General features: G+C 52.4%; 1 protein-coding gene across 1 annotated transcript in view; it reads left to right on the top strand.

Annotated features, from left to right (window-relative positions):
* The window catches only part of HECTD3 (HECT domain E3 ubiquitin protein ligase 3), a 130,046-nt gene that overhangs the window by 3,217 nt on the left and 103,576 nt on the right, over positions 1 to 23,253 (top strand). Inside the window, exons 2-10 of the mRNA XM_029618051.1 lie at positions 5,307 to 5,467; positions 5,864 to 5,956; positions 6,150 to 6,285; positions 6,638 to 6,753; positions 10,856 to 10,969; positions 12,199 to 12,281; positions 18,164 to 18,329; positions 21,580 to 21,661; positions 22,897 to 23,079. Of these exons, the coding sequence (XP_029473911.1) occupies positions 5,307 to 5,467; positions 5,864 to 5,956; positions 6,150 to 6,285; positions 6,638 to 6,753; positions 10,856 to 10,969; positions 12,199 to 12,281; positions 18,164 to 18,329; positions 21,580 to 21,661; positions 22,897 to 23,079 (1,134 nt within the window). The remainder of the gene's footprint in view (positions 1 to 5,306; positions 5,468 to 5,863; positions 5,957 to 6,149; positions 6,286 to 6,637; positions 6,754 to 10,855; positions 10,970 to 12,198; positions 12,282 to 18,163; positions 18,330 to 21,579; positions 21,662 to 22,896; positions 23,080 to 23,253) is intronic.

Raw genomic sequence — 23,253 nt, 5'->3', positions numbered from 1 at the left:
CAAAATGATAAAGGGGATGGAACAGCTCCCCTATGAGGAAAGGCTGAAGAGGTTAGGACTGTTCAGCTTGGAGAAGAGACGGCTGAGGGGGGGATATGATAGAGATCTTTAAGATCATGAGAGGTCTTGAACGAGTAGATGTGACTCGGTTATTTACACTTTTGGATAATAGAAGGACTAGGGGGACATTCCATGAAGTTAGCATGGGGCACATTTAAAACTAATTGGAGAAAATTCTTTTTCACTCAACGCACAATAAAGCTCTGGAATTTGTTGCCAGAGGATGTGGTTAGTGCAGTTAGTGTAGCTGGGTTCAAAAAAGGTTTGGATAAGTTCTTGGAGGAGAAGTCCATTACCTGCTATTAATCAAGTTTACTTAGGGAATAGCCACTGCTATTAATTGCATCAGTAGTATGGGATCTTCTTGGTGTTTGGGTAATTGCCAGGTTCTTATGGCCTGGTTTGGCCTCTGTTGGAAACAGGATGCTGGGCTTGATGGACCCTTGGTCTGACCCAGCATGGCAATTTCTTAGGTTCTTATCAGGAAGGTCCTATCAAATGAATCTGATTGGTGTGGTTTCCTTGGATTGCAGCAAGGCTTGTGATACGGCCTCGCATAGAAGGCTATTAAGTAAAATGAAAAGCTCGGGAGTGGGCCCCACGGATGCTTGGTTTCTTTGGTTGCTAATCCACTCGTTCAGGCCGTTCAGAGCGGATTACCTTCTGGTACTGTGGGTACTTCCAGGTCCCCAGAAGGTGGTGGAATGGATTATGAATTGGCTGACTGATAGACGTCAGTGAGGAGTGGTAAATGGAGCCTGTTCTGAAGACAGAAGAGTGATAATACAGCCAGGGAACAAGGAGGCGGCGTGACAGTTCGAGACAACAGGCTTAGCACGCAGTCAGTGATCAAGGAAATGGTGTCTGCCTCAGGGACCTCTTTCCTGTTCAAACCCAGATCAGTCCAGTCAAGTGGGTTTTGCATCCCTAGCAGCAGATGGAGGCAGAGAATAAGAACCTTTCAGGCACTGCTACATAACCGGGAGTGCATCCTGCAGTCCCTCAGTGTTTCTCTGTCTCCAGCAGATGGTAGAGGTGAAAACCTGCAGTCTGTGTGACATTATAAAAGAAAAACAAGAAATATTAGGAAGAGAGGCAGAATTCAATAGCAGAGCTCCTCCCCTGAGGTGTGAGGCACCTTTGTGGGCCATCTCTGAGGTAGAGCTGGGCAAGCAGTGGATTCTGGCTCCCTCTCTCCCCTCACTGCTGGCCAGGAACAGGAAAATAAAACTTGTATCTGCAGTTTGTTTTCTCAGAGGCGCTGTTCATTAAAATAAAAAAAGATTGGGAGGGCCGGCTGGGTGCCTCTTTTCAGTGGGAGGAGCATGTAGTGCCATGGCGAGAGGATTCAGCGGGTGTCTGGAGCAGACTAACGCCACCGCAGACCTCCCCTGGTCGCGGTACAGTGGGATCGTGCGCAGCAGTGACGGTGCCCAGCTCGGGAGAGCCTGCCCGGCCTGCAGCTTGAGATGCGTTCGTCTTAACGCGACCGAGCTCAGTGTTGACTGTGCTACAGGGGGAGAAGGAACCTCCGCTGAGGCAACAAAGCAGTAAAAGAGTCGCCAGATTGGCAGGGCCTGTCGGAAAGGATTCCTGGTGGGCCCGAGGTCACAGCGTCCATGTCTGAGGCTCTGTCCAGTAGGCAGCGTCCAGGGACTCCCCCTCCTCCGCTGTTCTCCCATGATCCAAAGAACATCGGAGGATTATGGAGGGGGGAGACCCTAAGGAGGGTGTGCAAGACAAGGAATCTGTGGATCTGGAAGATTTTGCAGCAGATTTTGTTCTGTGCCTTCACAAAGCCTATTTGGCCAAGAAGGGAGCGAGGGGAAAGCAGCCCCTGGTCCCACTAAATGTTTAAGGTGGCTTGGGGGGGGGGGGGTCTGCTCCAACGCCTGGGTCTTGAATGTCCTTCGAGAGGGGATGAGGGCGACCTTAGGGATTTGGACAACTCGGACAGCCTGCAAGAGGGTCTGCTTGATCCTGTGGTTGATCCTGGGGACAGCCCCATGGGTACTGATCCAGATACTGGTCCTGATGCGGGCAAGAACTTGACTAACCTGGAGGAAATTCTGGTTACGGAAGGGGATGACCCGAGAATTATCAGGTTATTCTGGAAGGAGGAGTTGCAGCCTCTTATTCCGCAGGTTCTGGAGGAGTTAGGCATTAAGTCACCCAGGAAGAGTCTGATAATGAGGAAGTGGACCCAGTTCTGGATGGACTACTGGGACTTCCAAAGGCCTTTCCATTGCCCAAAAAGGTGAAGACGTTAGTGAACCAGGAGTGGGATATTCCTGAGGCGGGCAGTTCAGGACACTTTGCAACGCTTACAAAGACCAGATGCAATTGTGCCAGTTCCACCTCTAGCGTGGGGACAGGGGAGGTACTCTATTTATTTCGTAGTTCCAAGAAGGAGGGCACTTTCTGGCCCATTCTGGATCTCCAGAAGGTCAATATGGTGCTGCGACATTGCAGACAGTGATACTGGTGGTCTGCAGAGGAAGGTTTCTAGCATCGTTGGATGTGATGGAGGCCTATCTGCATATCCCTCAGAGCATCAGAGGTTTCTGGAGTTTGTGGTGCTAGGGCAGCATTTTCAGTTTCGGGCTCTCCCTTTCGGCTAGCAACAGTGCCTTGGACTTTCATGAAGGTGATGGTGGTGGTGGCTGTGGCCCTGAGAAGGAAGGGGATTCTAGTTCACCCTTATCTGGACGATTGGCTCATCCGGGCGAAGTCGGAGGTGGAATGCTGTCATTCGATGTGGCGGATCCTGGAGAGATTGCGATCTCTGGGCTGGGTGATTAAACCTGGCAGAGTCATCTAGTGCCGGCCCAGTCATTGGAGTACCTGGGAGCGCAATTTGATACCTGGATTGGCAGGGTGTTCCTCACTTCAGAGAGAGTGGTGAAGTTGCAGGCACTGGTGACCCGTCTATTGTGCCTTTCGGTGCCCAGGGCTTGGGATTATTTGCAGGTTCTGGGCTCTGACTTCCATGCTGTATTTGATACCATGGGCATTTGCTCACATACGTCCCCTCCAGAGGGCACTTTTGTCCCATTGGAATCTGTTGTTGGAGGAGCTTCATCTGCCTTTACTGTTGAAGGGGGACTCCAAATCCAGTCTTTTGTGGTGGCTGTCTCACCACAATTTGGAAAATGGGGTGGATCTGGAGACTCCGGACTGGGTGGTGGTGACCACAAATGCCAGCCTCAGAGGTTGGGGGGCGGTCTGCCAGGGGTGGACAACTCAAGTTCTTTGATCGCCGACGGAAGCGTCCTGGTCTATCAATTGTTTGGAAATGAGGGAGGTTCACAAGGCGGCGTTCTGTTTCCACCCGCAGGTCTGAGGAAGGATGGTGAGAGTTTTCTCAGACTATGGAACGACTGTGGCATATATAAATCTTTTGGGTGGGACAAAGAGTTGAATTTTTTCACACCCAGTAAACATGTGACATAAAGTTCCAGTCTGAACATTACATTTTATTCCGTGGTCGGAGTCTCAAAGATTCATATTTTTGCAGTATAACGAGTGAGGTACGTTCTCTGTATGAGTTTATATTGTATTTCAAGTCAGTTAGCAGGGCGAAGATGCCTAGAAATGCTCAAAAAGGCCAGTTTTAAGTCAGACTCTGAAACAGAAAAACCCAGATTTTGTGTTTACTTTTCTCACATATAGATTTGTTGCCTTTGCAATTTCTCGTTTTAGTTTGTCCCACTGCTGTTCCACCTCTCTCATTTTCTCCCAATCTTCTAGTTCTACCTCCAGGAACGTCCCCATTTTGTCAAAGTCCGTATTTTTGAAATTCAAAAGTTGGGTCTTCGTTTGACCTCGCTGTTTCCTATTTGCAATATCAAACCGTACCGTTTGATGATCACTGGTGCTGAGGTGGGCACCCACCTGGACATTAGAGACATTATCTCTGTTAGTGAGCACCAGGTCGAGTATAACCCCCTCCCTCGTGGGTTCGTTTGAGCTGAGCCCCTTGCAGGGCGTCCACTCTCTCTCTACTTCTGTTAGATTGCGCAGAAGGGATTCTCCAGTCCACGTCCGGCAGATTAAAATCTCCAACAATCACCACTCCTCCCTTCTTTCCCACCTTTTGGATGTCTTTGACCAGATCTCGGTCTAGTTCTTCTGTTTGAGTTGCAGATCTGTAAATCATTCCAGTAGAAATGGATGCACCATCATCTTTTTTTAGGATGGCCCATAATGCTTCTTCTCTACTCCACATTCCTTGCAGTTTAGTTGCTTGGATGTTGTTTTTGACATAAAGAGCCACCCCTCCCCCTTTTCTGTCCTCTCTGTCCTTCCTTAACAAGTTATAGCCCGGTATGGTCGTATCCCAATCGTGAGAATCCATGAACCAGGTCTCTGTAACAGCAACAACGTCCATGTCTGCCTCCGCCATTAGGGCCTGCAGGTCTGGGATTTTATTGCCCAAACTACGAGCATTTGTGCTCATAGCTTTCCAATTTTTCTCTCTTGATTTGTTGCACTTCCTAGGCACCTTTTCAGCTTTTTTGGGCTGATTGATTTTATTTTCTCCTCCCACTTCCTGTATTTCGTGAGGGTGACATGTCAGTTTCATTGGCATCTCCTGCCACCCCCATTCTTTAGTTTAAGTGTCTGATAATTTATGATCTGGATTTCTCACTTAGCATCCTCCTTCCTGCTACAGAATGAGAAGTGACCTAGGAAAGCTCGAAAAGCAGCCAAAGGGTTGGGAATTGGGATGCACTGCAAAGACGGACAGAGTCGGGCATTGGGTGCAGAAATCCAAAAGAGCCGTACGTCATGGGGGAGATGAAAGATTGACGTTCACGGACCTCAGGGTGATAGGGTCTGATGATCTGAAGGTGTCGAAGCAAAAAGACAAAGCGATGGCTAAGGCCAGAGGGATGCTGGGCTGCGTAGGGAGAGACATAACCAGCAGGAAAAAGGAGGTGATAATTCCCTCCTTAGGGGTGGCCTCATGGAGCTGCAGCAGTTAATACCCCACAAAAAAACCTTGCTGGGCAGATTGGATGGGACTGTATTGGACTTTATCTGCATCTTTCACTATGTTAAAATGTTAGGGGGCAGGGGGATCCAGTATGTGGAGGGGAGGGGGGGTGGGAGGGTGTATGGGAGGTTAGGAGAATGGGGGAGAACATGGAGAGGAGTTGGGGGCAGATTTTTAATTGGCCCCACCTTTTGCCAATCTGTGGGCCTGGTGTCATAGCCCTTGGTGCCCTTTGCTTGTTCTCTAGGAGCAGCTGGAGGAGTACAAGGTGGACTCTGACATGGAGGAGGGCTGGATCGTGATATGCAGACACACGGACATTGGGGACAGACTGGTTCCAGTGGAGTCCCCAGACCGGGTCCAAAAGCAGCAGCAGCTGTTTGGCATTGACTACAAACCAGTGAGCAGGTAGGAGGCGCCTGGGAGGAAAGATTTACTGAATCGAGCCCTAGGGGGTGGCAGAAGCTTCCTGTAAGAGAAGGGTGGGGTACCCGAGGCTACAAAGACCAATGAGAAAGCATTGGGGCCACAAACGAGGGGCGAGAACAGTTCATGAGGCCTTGTTTCTCGCCTCCTACAGAAATCTGCATAAAGTTCTGATCCCTAACCAATGGCAGGGCAGCTTTACAAATGGTCGATGATGTCACAAGTGCTGTGACCTGACCCCATAGGAAATGAAAAGAGAGGAGCTTCCAAGGGTGGGGTCATGGGGCTCCACTGCCTGTGGCAGAAATTCTCTCACCACTTGTTTTTGCTCCCTCCATCCCTCCTTCTGCTCTTCTGTCCCTCGCTCTTGATTTGTAGGTGGGAGCAGGTTGTAGACGCCACATACTCTCTGTGCCTTGGAGCGAAGCCTAAACCGGTTGAGGAAGATGAAGCTGCTGTGCAGAAGCTTCGGTAAAAGTGGCTTTATGTATCTTCTGAATATGGAGCTGAAGAACAGAGGAAGATTTGGGGAGGGGTAAGAGACAGGAGATGGGAGGTGGAGGTAGAAAGCTAAAGCTGTAGCCTTGTGATCAGATGGATGCAATGTCTGTCCATAGGGGAAGGGGTGACAGCACATCAAAGTGACTTCTTCCTTGTATTGCAGCTCAGTGCCACCCACGTGGAACTATGAGTGTGACGAAGATCTTGTACATTTCTTTTATGACCACGTGGCAAAGGTGGATGAGAGTCTGGGGAGCGTCAAGCAGTATGTGGAGAGCATCGATGTGTCCTCCTATGCGGTACAATGTGTAACATCCCTATCCCCTATCCTGTAAATCTCTGCATGTTAAACCTCTGCTCTTACAGATTACCTATCCCCTGACCTGGCTCATCTTTGACAAAGGAAGTTAAAGTCTGGCTTCAGAGTTTCCTTCTTCACATAAGACACAAAGCATTTGGCTTTAGTACCTGGAGGGAAAGAGACCAGCCCTGACGTTCCTGTTCTTTGTCTGAGTCCAGGCTTCCCGTTGTGCTAGGATATCATTCACAGAGCAGGGGTTCTTGTGTAATTAACCCTCCTGGGGGTGTACGATTCTCTGCAGTTGGCTGTTCTGCCTCAGTACCTGGATTCTGATAGATCCCCTCTTTCAGGAACATTCAAATGCTTGGTGTTTGACGGACAACTTCACAGACACATACTGGGAGAGTGATGGATCCCAGGGTCAGCACTGGATACGTCTACACATGAAGAAAGGGACCATCATCAAGTGAGATCTTGCACTGTTTAACCCTTCCATTACCAGTCCCTGTGACACTGCCTGCCTCTCTCTCCCCTCCAATCAGCTTTACCAGTCCTGTTACCTGTGATCTCCTTACCCCCTCCCCCGGTGTTACTGGGGGGTCCCCATGACACTTAGAACCGTGACAGCAGCAAAAGACTGTATGGCTCAGCTAGTCTGCCTATCCAGCCAAGGAATTGAGGTTTACAATTCCTACCACTCCCTAATTTATTTATTTATTTATTTGAATTATATTCCACCCATCAGGCACTTCAGAGCAGATTACATTCAGGTACTATAAGTATTTCCCTGTCCCCAGAATTTGCCTGTGCTTGTCCCGTGCTTTCTTGACTTCAGATACTGTTTTGTCTCTCCCACCTCCACAGGGAGGCCGTTCCACACATCCACCACCCTTTCTGTAAAGAAATATTTCCTGAGTCTACCCCCTTTCACCCTCATCCCATGACCTCTCGTTCTAGAGCTTCCTTTCCAATGAAAGAGCCCCTGTTCCTGTGCATGGAAACCTTGGAGATATCTGAATGTCTCTATCCTATCTCCCCTATCTCTTACCTTTCCTCCAGGGTATCCATGTTTAGATCTTTAAGTCTCTCCCCCTATGCTTTAGAACAAAGACCACTGACCATGTTAGCAGCTCCCTCTGGAGCGACTCCATCCTGTGTTATATTCTATTTTATTGATGGGTCTGGACCTTTTGGTTGTAGAAGATATCGAAGAAATCCTCGTCTGCATTTTGGGCTGATCAGTCGGGTAAATAAAAAATTGCCAGCAGAGAAACTGAGCCAGCATGAAAACCTTGGCTCAGAGAAACAACTCCCCTAGAGACCACTATAGCCCTACAAAATAGGTTTGGGAGATTTTTCTGAAAAGTGAACTGCTAATATACGTTTTCTGCTTGCCCTGGTGATTCAGTTAGTATCATCCAATTAAAGGAATGCCACATGCATTAATGAGACCACCAACCACATGGAGGAAAGGAAGATTGGTTCTTACCTGCTAATTTTCATTCCTGTTGTACCACGGATCAGTCCAGACTCCTGGGTTTTGCATCCCAACCAGCTACTTAACCCCTAATGCCACCTGCAGTTCCTCAGTATTGACCTGTACCGATGCAGAAAACCTGAGAACGTGATGATAAATTCCAAACCTTTTTTTTTAAACCAGCAAACAAGTCTGCAGTCCATGCCAAGAAAAAGAATGAGTGCACGACTCTCCACCTGACAAGCCAGACATCTAGATAGGGGTGTACCAGAACTCCTTCCCGACACAAAGCTGCCGCCACCACCACCATAACCTTGGTGAAGGTGCGTGGTGCTGTGGCCAAACCAAAGTTTGAAACTGAAAATGCTGACCCAGAACCATGAACCGCAGAAACCATTGATGGAATAGTCAGATGGGAATATGTAGATAAGCCTCTGTCAAATCTAGAGAAGCCGGCAACTCGCCTTTGCGAACTGCCGCTATAACCGACCTCAGGGTCTCCATCCGGAAACGCGGAACCTTGAGCGCTGCATTTACCCTCTTTAAGTCCAGAATTGGGCTTTTTTGGAATGACGAAGTAAATGGAATATCTTCCCACGCCCTGCTCCTCACCGGGAACCGGAATTACTGCCCCTAGCTTCCGCAACTGGTTGAGCATCTCTCGAATCACGAGTTGCTTGTCTAAGGACCCACATGGGGAAACTAGAAACAAATCCTGGACGGGCTGTGCAAATTCTAACACGTAGCCATCTCTTACTATACTGAGGACCCACTGATCCTTGGTAATTCTGGCCCACGCCTAGTAAAATCACAGTAAGCGATCTCCTAAGACAGGAACGAAGGAGTGGACCTGCCTCGGCTCATTTCAAGGACTTACACTGAGCTGCGCCACCACTTGTGGGTCCCAAAAAAGTCTTTGTCCCCCTCGAAAAGACTGACCTCAGGATTGGCCCCTGAAAGAAAATTGCTTCTGCGGACCTGGAGTTCCCCTTGCTGGGTGAGACCTCCTACTATCCCGAAAGCGAGACCGAGCCTGAAGGAACCTCCTGCCCTAAGGCTTATCCTCTGGCAACCTGTGCACCTTATTCTCTCCAAGATTCTTCATCAATTGCTTCAGGTCCATGCCAGACAAGAGTCGGCCTTTGAAAGGCAGAGATCCCAACTGGGACTTGGATGACACATCTGCCGACTAGTTATGCAATGATAACAACCTTCTGGCTGGTACCGCAGACACCATAATTCTCGAGGAGGTCCTCACTAGGTCATACAGAGCATCCGCCCTGTAAGCCACCACCGCCTCTAAGCATTCGACCTTAAACGCCTCCTCGCCAGGCTTTGACTGATCATCCTGAAGTTGCTGCACCCAGTGCAAACAAGCTCAAAAGCAACACCTCAAAAATCCTCTTGAGAAGCACCTCCAACGTTTGATCCTGAACTTGCTTCAAAGCTACGGACCCCACAACTGGAATAGTTGTCTTCTTGGTAACAGCCAATACTGCCTCATCCACTTTAGGAAGGGAAAGAAGGTCCAACATCTGCTCCGGCAAAGGATAAAGCTTAGCCATAGCTCTCCCCCCCCTTCAAGTCAACCAGCTTCTTCATCGACTTGTGGTAAGGGAAGGCTTTTGCTGGATCCCGCAGCCCATCCAGGACCAGATCAGCCCTTCTAGATCAGAGTCCTCCTGTGGAACCTTAAAACCGAGCTGGGCAAGAACCTGAGGAATCAAAGGTCCCGGCTCTTCCTTGCGAAAAAGCAGGACCACTTTAGGGTCATCTCCCTCGTAAACCGGAATCTCCTCTGAATCCTCCATCGGAGCCGCGCCGATGCTCCTGAGAGGCACCTCTGGCCTCTCAGCAGCATCCTCCAAGTCCTCTGACTCATCAGGGCCCAGCAAACGCTGAACAGGAGCAGCTCGCTTCCTTTGTGACGGATCCAGCTTGGATCCCGGTGCCGGCTAATCGTAAGGCCGGACCCGGGTCCCCCGAATGGATGCCGCTGTTGGGCTAAATAGGCTTCATGCAAAAGTAAAACAAAACCTGTTACCTGCGACCCCCCCCCACACACCATTGTTACCAGTTCCTGTGACCCTCCCCCCCACCCATCCCAGTGTTACCAGTCTGTGTGTCCTTCCTCCCTGTACATTCCCTGGATGGGCCGGGGATGAGGCAGTCATCTGGGCGAGGGAGGCCCTGTTGTTGTACCCTGGTAGCTGTCGCTGCAGTGACTGGAACGGGGATATTAAAAGGGAGAAATCCCCAGAGCCTAAGGTGCCCGATCCCAACCCTGCTTCTAAATAAGCCGAATGCACACAGGAGCAGGAGGAAATCTTCCTCGTGACCCTTATTGAACGAGTAATGATTGAGAGTCCTCATGAATCATGACCCAGTAACCCTGTCTGGAGTTCGATTGACCAAGGCAATGCTTATAGCCCTGCGCATTACTGCACCGGAGAGAGAGGACTCTTCCCACACCTGGCTCCAGACGTATTCTCCCCCCACCCCCCGACTGCTGGGATGCACTTCCCCTCAGTTCCGCCGCCTGTAGTGCAGAGATCCTGCTCATGGCCGCGGCTCATTATGTAAGAACTTTGCGTGCACCTTACCTGTATCTTGCACATTTGCAGTGATGTCCTCTGTCACTACTCTGATATGTGATGCGCCTTCAGCTGCTTGGTTGGAAAGGCGTGCGTTAGTAAATGACGATGAAGGTTCCTTGTAACCAATGGACACCCCATTCCCTTCCCTGTTATTGGTGACAGCCCCCTGCTTTAGTGTTTTGATATCCGTGTTTTTCACCAGGATACTGGAAGTCCTGCCTCACTCGTTCCACTGGATCAGGTGCCTCAGTGACTCTGTGGGTGGGTGAAAAGCCTTCTAGATTGACCCTAAGTGTCACCCCCTGTCTAGTACCTGTTACACCCCTGCTCTGCCCAGCCAGGCCTCACCTGTGTAACTGATCACCCTGAGCCTCCTGGTGCACTCCAGGATCCCCAACTCGTACTTTTCAGTTCTGTCTGGTGAGTCGACACCAATGGAAATCATTGGGAATTCACTTGTAGCTTTATCTAACTTTCATTGGACTTCCTTCTAGGAAACTTTTTCTGACGGTGAATGCGACAGATGATAATTACATGCCCAAGAGAGTGGCTGTGTACGGAGGAGAGGGTGACAATCTGAAGAAGCTGAGTGACTTACCCATTGATGAGTAAGTCACAGTCCAAGCAGCCTCCCTGGAGGCCAGGAAGACCCCAGTGGGATGCACCCTCTGTAGGGATTAGGGAGTAACAATCTTTGTATGTGTGTATCTAGGAAAGTGGGATGATTGCAGCCTGGGTTACTGGATCTGTAGGGGGTCCTGTCTGAGGGGGTGGGTTGGTTGGAGCCTGGGTTACTGGATCTGTAGGGGGTCCTGTCTGAGGGGGTGGGTTGGTTGGGGCCTGGCTTACTGGATCTGTATGGGATCCTGTTTGGGCCTGGGTCGTTGTCTCTGTAGGGGGATCCTGTCTGGGAGGGGTGGGCTGGTTGGGGCCTGGCTTACTGGATCAGTAGGTGATCCTGTCTGCAGGAGGTGGGCTGGTTGGGTCCTGGGTCGCTGTATCTGTAGGGGATCCTGTCTGGGAGGGGTGGATTGGTTGGGGCCTGGGTTACTGTATCTCTAGGGAATGCTATCTGGGCCTGGATTACTGTATCTGTATGGGAACCTGTTTGGGCCTGGGTCGCTGTGTCTGTAGGGGATCCTGTCTGGGAGGGGTGGGCTGGTTGGGGCCTGGGTTACTGGATCAGTAGCTGATCCTGTCTGCAGGAGGTGGGCTGGTTGGGTCCTGGGTCGCTGTATCTGTAGGGGATGCTGTCTGGGCCTGGGTCGCTGTAGGGGATCCTGGCTGAGGGGGTGGGCTGGTTGGGGCCTGGGTCGCTGTGTCTGTAGGGGATCCTGTCTGGGAGGGGTGGATTGGTTGGGGCCTGGGTTACTGTATCTCTAGGGAATGCTATCTGGGCCTGGATTACTGTATCTGTATGGGAACCTGTTTGGGCCTGGGTCGCTGTATCTGTAGGGGGTCCTGTCTGGGAGGGGTGAGCTGGTTGGGGCCTGGGTTACTGGATCAGTAGGTGATCCTGTCTGGGAGGGTGAGGTGGGCTGGTTGGGTCCTGGGTCGCTGTGTCTGTAGGGGATCCTGTTTCTGAAGGGCGGGCTGATTGGGATCTTGGATTACTAGAAGCTCTTGTTACAGGAACTTTCTTCGGTCATGTAAGCTTGTCTCCAGGTCTTATAAACCATGTCATCACCTCATTATAGGAGTAACCCTGCTATGGTCTGTAGTCTCTCTTGAGTAAATACTATTCTGGTCAGTGTCTGGAGCATGAGACGAGTTGAGGGACATCAGGGCTCCCAGAGACTCTCTGTTTTGGCTGACTCTTGCCATCCTTCCTTTGTAGGACCTTCATTGGTGACGTCTGTGTCTTGGAAGACATGTCCACTCATCTCCCAGTCATCGAGATCCGCATCGTAGAGTGCCGAGGTATGCTAGCAGCACAGAACGTGGAGATTATTCCCACCTCCCTCCTAATTCTAGTCCTTCATCCTCTCCCACGTGCAGGGTACGAGGCCCATTTAACATCTGTATTGAATTCATGCACCGCTGGCTTTAATAACGTTTCTGATTGGTTGGTGAGGTCTCTGCTCCCATACCTGTTGCTAATACAGGGCTACGGTTTTGAGCCTGTATTTGCATATCTGGTGAATGATTAGCCAGTAGCTAGACAGTTGTAATATTTCTTGATGACATCACAAGTCATGTGCTTCCCTCAAAGTGAGTTAAAAAAGTTCGGGTCCTAGGTACGAAGCATTTTTCTCGGATAGTGATAGGTCTTGTTTTCTTTCATGGAGCTTTGCTTAAGTCTCCTACATCCAGTCCCCCAAACGATGTTATTTATCGAGCATTAGAAGAGCTGCAGGGCTGTGAACCTTGCACTGATTCAGGGGATGGTCAGACATTTTCTGCAGGAATGGCTTAATCCTGTCATGGGATCGGAGGCAGGAAACGGAGAGTAGGACCAGATGGAGAAAGCTTATTAGTGGAGCTGCTCAACATATTCCTGAGTGATCAGGGAAAGGGAATGAGGAGTGAGGAGCTGTAGAAGGTCCTTGTGAGATAGGAGGCCGGGCACCTGAATGACAGATGCAAAGTAATGCAGGTGGGGAAAATGAATCCCCACCACTGGTACCCGGTGATGGGAGTCACCACCCAGGAAAAGGGATCCGGCTGAGAGGGGACATGAGAAACGTTTATAAAATCACGAGTGGCGAGTAATAGGTAGAGAGAGGATGGTTATTTACACTTTCAAATACTAAAAGGAGGAGTCACATTATTAGCAGGGTAGACTAAAGAAAGCTATTGCCATCCCTGGGAGTAACAGACGTTAGATGTAGTTTCTGAGATCTGCCGGGTTCTTGCGACCCAGAAGGGCCCCTGTTAGAGACAGGATGCTGGGCTCAGTGGACCCTGGTCTGACCCTGCATGGCACTGCTTGTGTTCTTAACCCTCGTGAAACTGCAGGGTGGGTCATGGATGAGGGCGAGGAGCTGGGCGAGGAGCTGGGGGACCCTCCCACTGATAGATTTTACCCTGCTGTGTTCTAGAAGAAACATTGAAGCAGACTGCATAAGGAGGGTATCCTGAGAAGGATGGGGCGGGGTCACTATCTCTGTCACATTGCTGCCCCAAAACAAGATACATCTTTATGCTAATAGAAAAAATACATCATTTTGTGTTGTTCAGTGTTAGTTTGAGTTTATGTAATTCTCTAATTAGCGTCACTGTCTCTAGTTAGGCTGAAGGGCAGATGCAAACTAAAACTTCCTTCTGACTCCCCCCACTTGCACAATTATCTATTTGTGGTGATTAGGAGGAAAGTGGGAGAACCCTGCAGGACCTCCAACAGTTCTGGTTCTGTTCCTGGGAGCCAGGCTGTGGATCTGCTCCTTGTTGGCTCACATTGCATCCCATATGAATGACTAATAATCCCATCCCTAGAAACCCGACAGTATGGCCCATCTATCCAGTTTATCTAGCCTTACCATTCCCATCTCTCCCTCAGAGATCTCCTGCGCTTATCCCAGGCTTTCCTGAATTCAGATCCTGTCCTTGCCTCCCCCACCTGCACTGGGAGGCCGTTCCACGCATCCAGCACCTTCTCCGAAAAGAAATATTTGCTAAGATTACTGTGAGTCTACCCCCTTGTCACCCTCATCCCATGACCCCTCGATATAGAGCCTCCTTTCCATGGACACCTTGGAGATATCTGAATGTCTCTATCCTGTCTCCCCTATCTCTTACCTTTCCTCCAGGGTATCCATGTTTAGATCTTTAAGTCTCTCCCCCTATGCTTTAGAACAAAGACCACTGACCATGTTAGCAGCCTCCCCCCTCTGGAGCGACTCCATCCTGTTTATATCCTATTGGAGGTGGGGTCTCCAGAACTGGACTCAGTATTCCCAGTGAGGTCTCACCAGGGACCTGTACAGGGGCATTTCTGTGAATACCTCTGATCAATCCAGACAAGTGAGTTTTGCATCCCCACCAGCAGATGGAGGCAGAGAACAAATCTTTGAGGCGCTGCAGTTCCTCAGTATTTCTCTGTCTCCAGCAGATGGTAGAGCTGCAAACCTGCAGTCTGGAGCAGATTCCTAACAGGAAGGCTCCCCGAGGTGTTAGGTTTCTTCTTGAGCCATTGCTTGGGTGGAGCAGGGAGTTGGTAATCCCTGAGCTAGCTCAGCCCTTGTAGATCAGGGAGGGCGACAGCTAGAGGTCTCTGTTCCCTCACCCCCGCTGGGTCCTCACCACCTTCAACGTCTCCTCCTGGCATCCAGAGACTTGGAAGTATTTCTCTTACCTTTCCTTGCTTGCGGTGTCTTTTTTTTTTTTTTTTGGCTGAGGTTCCTTTAAAAATAAAAAGAGACAATTTTGAAGAGGCTGCTGAGGAAGCTCGGGAAGCAGGGTTAAGGTGACTGGGACCGCCGTTCGTCCGACCGCTGAGCCGGGGGCTTGGGGCAGCGTTGGGAGCGCATCAGCGACGGGTTATTTTTAGGCCCGATTGTGCTGACATGGCGGCTGCGGCTCAAAACGGGTGCATCTTAGCGCAGCCGTGTTTGCCTGGAGCGTGTCTCTGAAGGGGTTGCATCCTCCGTGGGACCCTCGGGGTGGCTGGAGCACGAGGTTGGCTAGGTCAGTTCTGGAGACCCCGGGAGAGGGGGGGGGGCGTTGGAGGAGCCGGCGGCCATTTTGACTGCACATGGTGGGAGTCAGGCCGTTGCTCTAGAGCCTCGGGACTCCCTCCCCACCGCTGTTTCTCACTGAGCAGTGTCCTGTTGATGGCAGGGAAGAGGAAGAGGCTCAGGGGGACCCTCCTCTTCGGATCTGGAGGCATTTTCAACGGATTTTGTCTTGCTCCTCCCTATGGCCTGTTTGGCCAAGAAGGAAGCAGGAGCCAAGAGGCCCTTACCCAGGAAGACCTGGGTGGCTTAAGAAGCCTAGGGATCGGAAGCAGACACCAGATTAGGATTAGGAGAGATCCTGCGGCTGCTGGGGCTGGACGATCCGTGGCAGAGGGAGACATGTTAGATGAGACGGATGATCCCGTTCAGCTGCAGGAAAGTTCGGTGGATCTGGACAAGGACCCTGTTAGCGTGATGGGGGATTTGGAAGAGTTCCCGATCGTGGAGGGCGACGACCTCTGGTGGTCAGGCTGTTCCCTAGGGAGGAGCTGGGTCTGCTAATTCCCCAGGTGTGGATGAACTGGGGATTGAGGAGGGGATAAATCCAGTCCTGGACCCCCTAAGGCTTTTCCATTGCTGAAGAAGTTGGATCGGGAGTGGGAGTCGCCTGAAGGTAGTCAGAGCTATGGCTGTGTTATCCTTTGCTGGAAAAGGCCTTGAAGTTGTGGAAGATTCCCAAGGTGGATGCAGCGGTGTCTGCGGAGACCAAGAAGACGACCATCCCAGTGGCAGGCTTGGCCCCTCTGAAAGATGTCTAGGATCAGAAGCTGTTTGAGGTTTCACCTTTCAGCCTCCATGCAGGGCTCTGAGGAAGCTTGATGCAGAGACCCTGCTTGTGCTGGGCGCAGAAGGCACAGGAGAAGCGGTCAGGGACGACAGCCGAGGCCCGCTTGGAAGCGGGAGTGGCCTATGTGGCTGATGCCCTCTATGACATGATCTGGACTTCCGCCAGGAATATGCGCTGGTGGCGCGGAGGCTTCTGTGGCTGCGAAATTGGTTAGTGGACTTGTGGTGTAAAGCCCAGCTGTCTGACCTCCCCTTCAAGGGCGGAGAGGATCTGGAGCAACTCATGAAGCAGTTGGGGGGGCGACAAGAGGACTTTTTCCCCCACGACCTCGGTTTAGAGACGCGAGGAGGGTATCGTCCCAGCGGGAGCCCTTTGCCTATGACCCACAATCAGAGCTTGGGCAGACAGCGGTCCTTGCAAGCCCCACGGAGACCTCCGCAGGACAGTGGTGCCCAGGGGGGAGGCAGAAGTAAGATTGGCCAATGAAGGTGGGCTGGTCCGCTCCTCTCCAGAGCTTGTCGGAGGGAGGCTGACCCTCTTTTATGAGGAGTGGACCAGGATCACATTGGACCCAGTGGGTTCTGGAGGTGGTAAGAGACAGATACGTCCGCTCAGGGACGCCTTTGTGACCTCCCGCTGCGTCTCCCAGTCCAGGCGGGAGGTGGTGTGCAATACTCTGCGTCTGTGCACCACTGTTCTGGTGCCCCCTCAGGGTCGGTATTCTCTGTATTTTGTGCTTCCCAAGAAGGAGGGGATATTTTTGGCCCATTCTTGATTTGCAAAAGGTCAATGCTGCCCTCAGGGTGCCGCATTTCCTGATGGAGACGTTGCGCACTGTTCACGCGGCAGTGCGCAGAGCGGAGCTTTTGGCAGCATCAGGCTTGACGGAGGCCCCTACTTCCGTATTCCCCGTTCAGGCTGAACCCCAGAGGTTTCTGAGATTCTGCTGGAGCATTTCCAATCTGGGGCCCTTCCCTTTAGGTTAGCAACAGTGCCACGGGATTTCGCAAAGGTGATGGTGGTAGTGGCGGTGGCGGCGGCACTCGGGGATAAGGCTTGCAAGGGGTGAAAGAAGGTTGAAAGGGGCGATAACTTCGGCTTCCGTCTGTAAGGGGGTCGGTTGGTGCCTGAGGGGCTGAGAGCACAATCCGCTAGGGCCCAGGCCACCTCTCGGCGGAGCGTCAGCTGATTTCCTGCAGGAGATTTCTCGGGCGGCCATGTGGTCTTCTCTTCTCACTTTTACCAAGCATTACCGCTTTGATGTGCGGGCGCCAGAGGAGGCGTCATTTGGGGAAAGTGCGTTGCGCGCAGGTCTTTCGAGTTCCCGCCCAGCACAGAGGGGCTTCTCTGGACTGATCTGGGGTATGCACAGGAAAGGAAGATTGGTTCTTCCCTGCTAACCTTTCTTCCTGTGGTACCACGGATCAGTCCAGAGACCCGTCCCCTTCTTTCGAAAGACTTCCTCACTTCTGCATGTTGCTGAGATGCAGTGCAGCGAATGCAGATTTATTTAATATGAGACAAGGGGGCCTGGTTTTAGGGGGCTCGCCCAGACTTTATTGGGATTTGGGTTCAGCTCAGTACTGAGGGACTGCAGGTGGCTCTCTCATTTATGTAGCAGGGCCTCAAAAGATTTTATTCTCTGCCTCCATCTGCTGGGAGGGAGGCAAAACCCACTCATCCGGACTGATCTGGGGTACTTCAGGAACAAAAATGAGCAGGTAGGAACCAGTTTTCCTGTATCGCCTCCCTTTCTCTGCTGACCCTTCCTCTCCCTGTGCAGCCGAGCAGCTTTCTGGCTTTTACCCTCGCTTTGTCCTTCTGTTTGGCCTCCTTAAGATCATTGGATCCAATCCCCCCAGATCCCGCTCTCCCCTTGTAATTAGAAGATTTTCACCTCCAATACTGCACCTTTCTCCCTTGGGGTTTTGCATCCTAAGTGCATCAATCTGCATTTTTTAGCATTAACTCTGAGCTGCCAGATCTTAGCTCATTCCTCGAGCTTCGCTAGACCCGTCCTCGTGTTTTTCCCACCTTCCTGGCTGCCCACCCTGTTGCAGATTTTGTTATCGCTAATAAGACAAATCTTTCCCGCCAATCCATCCGCTATGTTGCTCACAAAAACGTTGAAAAGAACGGGTCCGACGGCCGATCCCCGAGGCAGAGCACGAGAAACATCCCCCTCCTCAGAGAAAACTCCATCCCCTTCTATAAAGCTCAGGTCCCCAGTGGTGGAAATCACCGGCAGTGTCCCAGGTGCCAGGGCTCTTGGTGAATGATGGTAATGGGCCCAGCACCTTCACGGACAGTCTCCTTGTGTAACACTTGCATGTCCGCAGATGATGGGATCGATGTGCGAATCCATGGAATAAAGATTAAATCCTCACGGGAGCGAGACCTGGGACTCGGCGCAGACATATTCCAGCCGGCTAACCTTGTGCGCTACCCTCGGCTGGAGGGCACGGATCCTGATGTGCTGTACCACCGGGCAGTGGTGTTGCAGAGGTACGCTGACCACGGCGGGGGAGGGGTTCTGTATGTTAACTCCTTGCTGATGTGCTGTACCTCCGGGGAGTGGTGCACTGACCACGGCGGGGGAGGGGCTCTGTATGTTAACTCCTTGCTGATGTGCTGAACCTCTGGTGAGTGGTGCACTGACCACGGCGGGGGAGGGGTTCTGTATGTTAACTCCTTGCTGATGTGCTGAACCTCTGGTGAGTGGTGCACTGACCACGGCGGGGGAGGGGTTCTGTATGTTAACTCGCTGCCTGATGTGCTGTACCTCCAGGGAGTGGTACACTGACCACGGCGGGGGAGGGGTTCTGTATGTTAACTCCTTGCTGATGTGCTGAACCTCTGGTGAGTGGTGCACTGAGCACGGCGGGGGAGGGGCTCTGTATGTTAACTCCTTGCTGATGTGCTGTACCTCTGGTGAGTGGTGCACTGACCACGGCGGGGGAGGGGTTCTGTATGTTAACTCCTTGCTGATGTGCTGAACCTCTGGTGAGTGGTGCACTGAGCACGGCGGGGGAGGGGCTCTGTATGTTAACTCCTTGCTGATGTGCTGAACCTCTGGTGAGTGGTGCACTGAGCACGGCGGGGGAGGGGCTCTGTATGTTAACTCCTTGCTGATGTGCTGTACCTCTGGTGAGTGGTGCACTGACCACGGCGGGGGAGGGGTTCTGTATGTTAACTCCTTGCTGATGTGCTGAACCTCTGGTGAGTGGTGCACTGAGCACGGCGGGGGAGGGGCTCTGTATGTTAACTCCTTGCTGATGTGCTGAACCTCTTGTGAGTGGTGCACTGAGCACGGCGGGGGAGGGGCTCTGTATGTTAACTCCTTGCTGATGTGCTGAACCTCTTGTGAGTGGTGCACTGAGCACGGCGGGGGAGGGGCTCTGTATGTTAACTCCTTGCTGATGTGCTGTATCACTGGGGAGTGGTGCACTGAGCACGGCGGGGGAGGGGTTCTGTATGTTAACTCGCTGCCTGATGTGCTGTAACTCCGGGGAGTGGTGCACTGACCACAGCGGGGGAGGGGTTCTGTATGTTAACTCCTTGCTGATGTGCTGTACCTCGGGGGAGGGGTTCTGTATGTTAACTCCTTGCTGATGTGCTGTACCTCCAGGGAGTGGTACACTGAGCATGGCGGGGGAGGGGTTCTGTGTGTTAATTCGGTGCTGATGTGCTGTATCACTGGGGAGTGGTACACTGAGCATGGCGGGGGAGGGGTTCTGTGTGTTAATTCGGTGCTGATGTGCTGTACCTCCGGGGAGTGGTACACTGAGCATGGCGGGGGAGGGGTTCTGTGTGTTAATTCGGTGCTGATGTGCTGTATCACTGGGGAGTGGTACACTGAGCATGGCGGGGGAGGGGTTCTGTGTGTTAATTCGGTGCTGATGTGCTGTACCTCCGGGGAGTGGTACACTGAGCATGGCGGGGGAGGGGTTCTGTGTGTTAATTCGGTGCTGATGTGCTGTACCTCCGGGGAGTGGTACACTGACCACGGCGGGGGAGGGGTTCTGTATGTTAACTCCTTGCTGATGTGCTGTATCACTGGGGAGTGGTGCACTGAGCACGGCGGGGGAGGGGTTCTGTGTGTTAATTCGGTGCCTGATGTGCTGTATCACCGGGGAGTGGTACACTGAGCATGGCGGGGGAGGGGTTCTGTGTGTTAATTCGGTGCTGATGTGCTGTATCACCAGGGAGTGGTGCACTGAGCATGGCGGGGGAGGGGTTCTGTGTGTTAATTCGGTGCTGATGTGCTGTACCTCCGGGGAGTGGTACACTGAGCACGGCAGGGGAGGGGTTCTGTGTGTTAATTCGGTGCTGATGTGCTGTATCACTGGGGAGTGGTACACTGAGCATGGCGGGGGAGGGGTTCTGTGTGTTAATTCGGTGCCTGATGTGCTGTATCACTGGGGAGTGGTACACTGAGCATGGTGGGGGAGGGGTTCTGTGTGTTAATTCGGTGCCTGATGTGCTGTATCACTGGGGAGTGGTACACTGAGCATGGCGGGGGAGGGGTTCTGTGTGTTAATTCGGTGCTGATGTGCTGTACCTCCGGGGAGTGGTACACTGAGCACGGCGGGGGAGGGGTTCTGTGTGTTAATTCGGTGCTGATGTGCTGTACCTCCGGGGAGTGGTACACTGAGCATGGCGGGGGAGGGGTTCTGTGTGTTAATTCGGTGCCTGATGTGCTGTATCACTGGGGAGTGGTACACTGAGCACGGCGGGGGAGGGGTTCTGTGTGTTAATTCGGTGCCTGATGTGCTGTATCACTGGGGAGTGGTACGCTGACCACGACGGGGGAGGGGTTCTGTGTGTTAATTCGGTGCTGATGTGCTGTATCACTGGGGAGTGGTACGCTGACCACGGCGGGGGAGGGGTTCTGTGTGTTAATTCGGTGCTGATGTGCTGTATCACTGGGGAGTGGTACGCTGACCACGGCGGGGGAGGGGTTCTGTGTGTTAATTCGGTGCTGATGTGCTGTATCACTGGGGAGTGGTGCACTGAGCATGGTGGGGGAGGGGTTCTGTGTGTTAATTCGGTGCTGATGTGCTGTATCACTGGGGAGTGGTACACTGAGCATGGTGGGGGAGGGGTTCTGTGTGTTAATTCGGTGCCTGATGTGCTGTATCACTGGTAAGTGGTGCACTGAGCATGGTGGGGGAGGGGTTCTGTGTGTTAATTCGGTGCCTGATGTGCTGTACCTCTGGTAAGTGGTGCACTGAGCATGGTGGGGGAGGGGTTCTGTGTGTTAATTCGGTGCTGATGTGCTGTATCACTGGTGAGTGGTGCACTGAGCATGGCGGGGGAGGGGTTCTGTGTGTTAATTCGGTGCTGATGTGCTGTATCACTGGGGAGTGGTGCACTGAGCATGGCGGGGGAGGGGTTCTGTGTGTTAATTGGGTGCCTGATGTGCTGTACCTCTGGTGAGTGGTGCACTGAGCATGGCGGGGGAGGGGTTCTGTGTGTTAATTCGGTGCCTGATGTGCTGTACCTCTGGTGAGTGGTGCTGCAGGGGAGGAGAGAGTCCATGTGTTACCCCAGTGCCCCATGTGCTGTCCTGCTGCATGGACCCTATCTCGGCACTACAGAGGGCTGTGGGGGATGCTATTCTCTGCCTCCTGCAAGGCCAGATTGGAGCTGGGGGTCTTCGTTGCAGTGGAAGAGCGGGTGCCAGTTGTCTGTTATGAACAGGGGTGGGGAAAAGGATCTGTGGATTATCTTTTGTACTTTCTTTAATTCACAGGTTTGTGAAGCTGCTGGACAGTGTCCTGCCACACCTTGTTCCTGCCTGGGATTACAGCCTGGGAACATTCAGCCAGCTGAAGGTCAGTGCAGAGGGTCAGGAGCTGGGAATGCTTGCAACAGGCTGGGGAACCTCTTCCAACAGGAAAAGCAGCAAACACATCTCGGAGTCTTTCTGCTTTGTCCATGCGGGATACTTGGGATCTCTCGCTGTAACACTGTCTCCTCCTTCCCTGGCTGCGTGCTAGGTGTCTTTTCCTCGCTGTGACACTGTCTCCTTCTTCCTCGGCTGCGTGCTAGGTGTCTTTTCCTCGCTGTGACGCTGTCTCCTTCTTCCCCGGCTGCGTTCTAGGTGTCTTTTCCTCGCTGTGACGCTGTCTCCTCCTTCCCCGGCTGCGTGTTAGGTGTCTTTTCCTCGCTGTGACGCTGTCTCCTTCTTCCCCGGCTGCGTTCTAGGTGCCTTTTCCTCGCTGTGACGCTGTCTCCTCCTTCCCCGGCTGCGTGTTAGGTGTCTTTTCCTCGCTGTGACGCTGTCTCCTTCTTCCCCGGCTGCGTTCTAGGTGCCTTTTCCTCGCTGTGACGCTGTCTCCTCCTTCCCCGGCTGCGTGTTAGGTGTCTTTTCCTCGCTGTGACGCTGTCTCCTTCTTCCCCGGCTGCGTGCTAGGTGTCTTTTCCTCGCTGTGACGCTGTCTCCTTCTTCCCCGGCTGCGTGCTAGGTGTCTTTTCCTCGCTGTGACGCTGTCTCCTTCTTACCCGGCTGCGTGCTAGGTGTCTTTTCCTCGCTGTGACGCTGTCTCCTTCTTCCTCGGCTGCGTGCTAGGTGTCTTTTCCTCGCTGTGACGCTGTCTCCTTCTTCCCCGGCTGCGTGCTAGGTGTCTTTTCCTCGCTGTGACGCTGTCTCCTTCTTCCCCGGCTGCGTTCTAGGTGTCTTTTCCTCGCTGTGACGCTGTCTCCTTCTTCCCCGGCTGCGTTCTAGGTGTCTTTTCCTCGCTGTGACGCTGTCTCCTTCTTCCCCGGCTGCGTGCTAGGTGTCTTTTCCTCGCTGTGACGCTGTCTCCTTCTTCCCCGGCTGCGTTCTAGGTGTCTTTTCCTCGCTGTGACGCTGTCTCCTTCTTCCCCGGCTGCGTTCTAGGTGTCTTTTCCTCGCTGTGACGCTGTCTCCTTCTTCCCCGGCTGCGTTCTAGGTGTCTTTTCCTCGCTGTGATGCTGTCTCCTTCTTCCCCGGCTGCGTGCTAGGTGTCTTTTCCTCGCTGTGATGCCTTTTCATTGTTCCCTGGCTGCGTGTTGTCCCTCACTGTGTAGCCTTCTTGTCCCATAGAGTATCAAGCAGTTTCTTCTGCTGTCAAAGTGTGGGCCTCCGCTTATCACTCAGTGCCTGAAGGACTCTGAGACCAGCAAACCCACTGTGATGCCACGCCTGTACATCAACCGGAGGCTGGCCATGGAGCACCGTGACAACCCTGCGCTGGACCCCAGCTGTAAGAACGCTGTCTTCATTCAGGTAAGAGGTTGTCGCAGGGCGAGCACATGATATCTCGTCACTCGGGTTCTCACCCAGCGTGAGTGCTGCTCCTGATAAATCCCGTTAAGAATTTAGGACTACAAACCCCACAGTGCTTTGGGGTAGGAATTCAGGAAAAGTGAACAGGAGCGGCCTGAGATCCAGGATGTAGTA

This window comes from Rhinatrema bivittatum, chromosome 10 (assembly GCF_901001135.1).
Source record: "Rhinatrema bivittatum chromosome 10, aRhiBiv1.1, whole genome shotgun sequence".
NCBI classification, from domain to species: Eukaryota; Metazoa; Chordata; class Amphibia; order Gymnophiona; family Rhinatrematidae; genus Rhinatrema; species Rhinatrema bivittatum.
The sequence above is the reverse complement of the archived record's forward strand: the minus strand, read 5'-3'. Positions and strand labels throughout refer to the sequence as shown.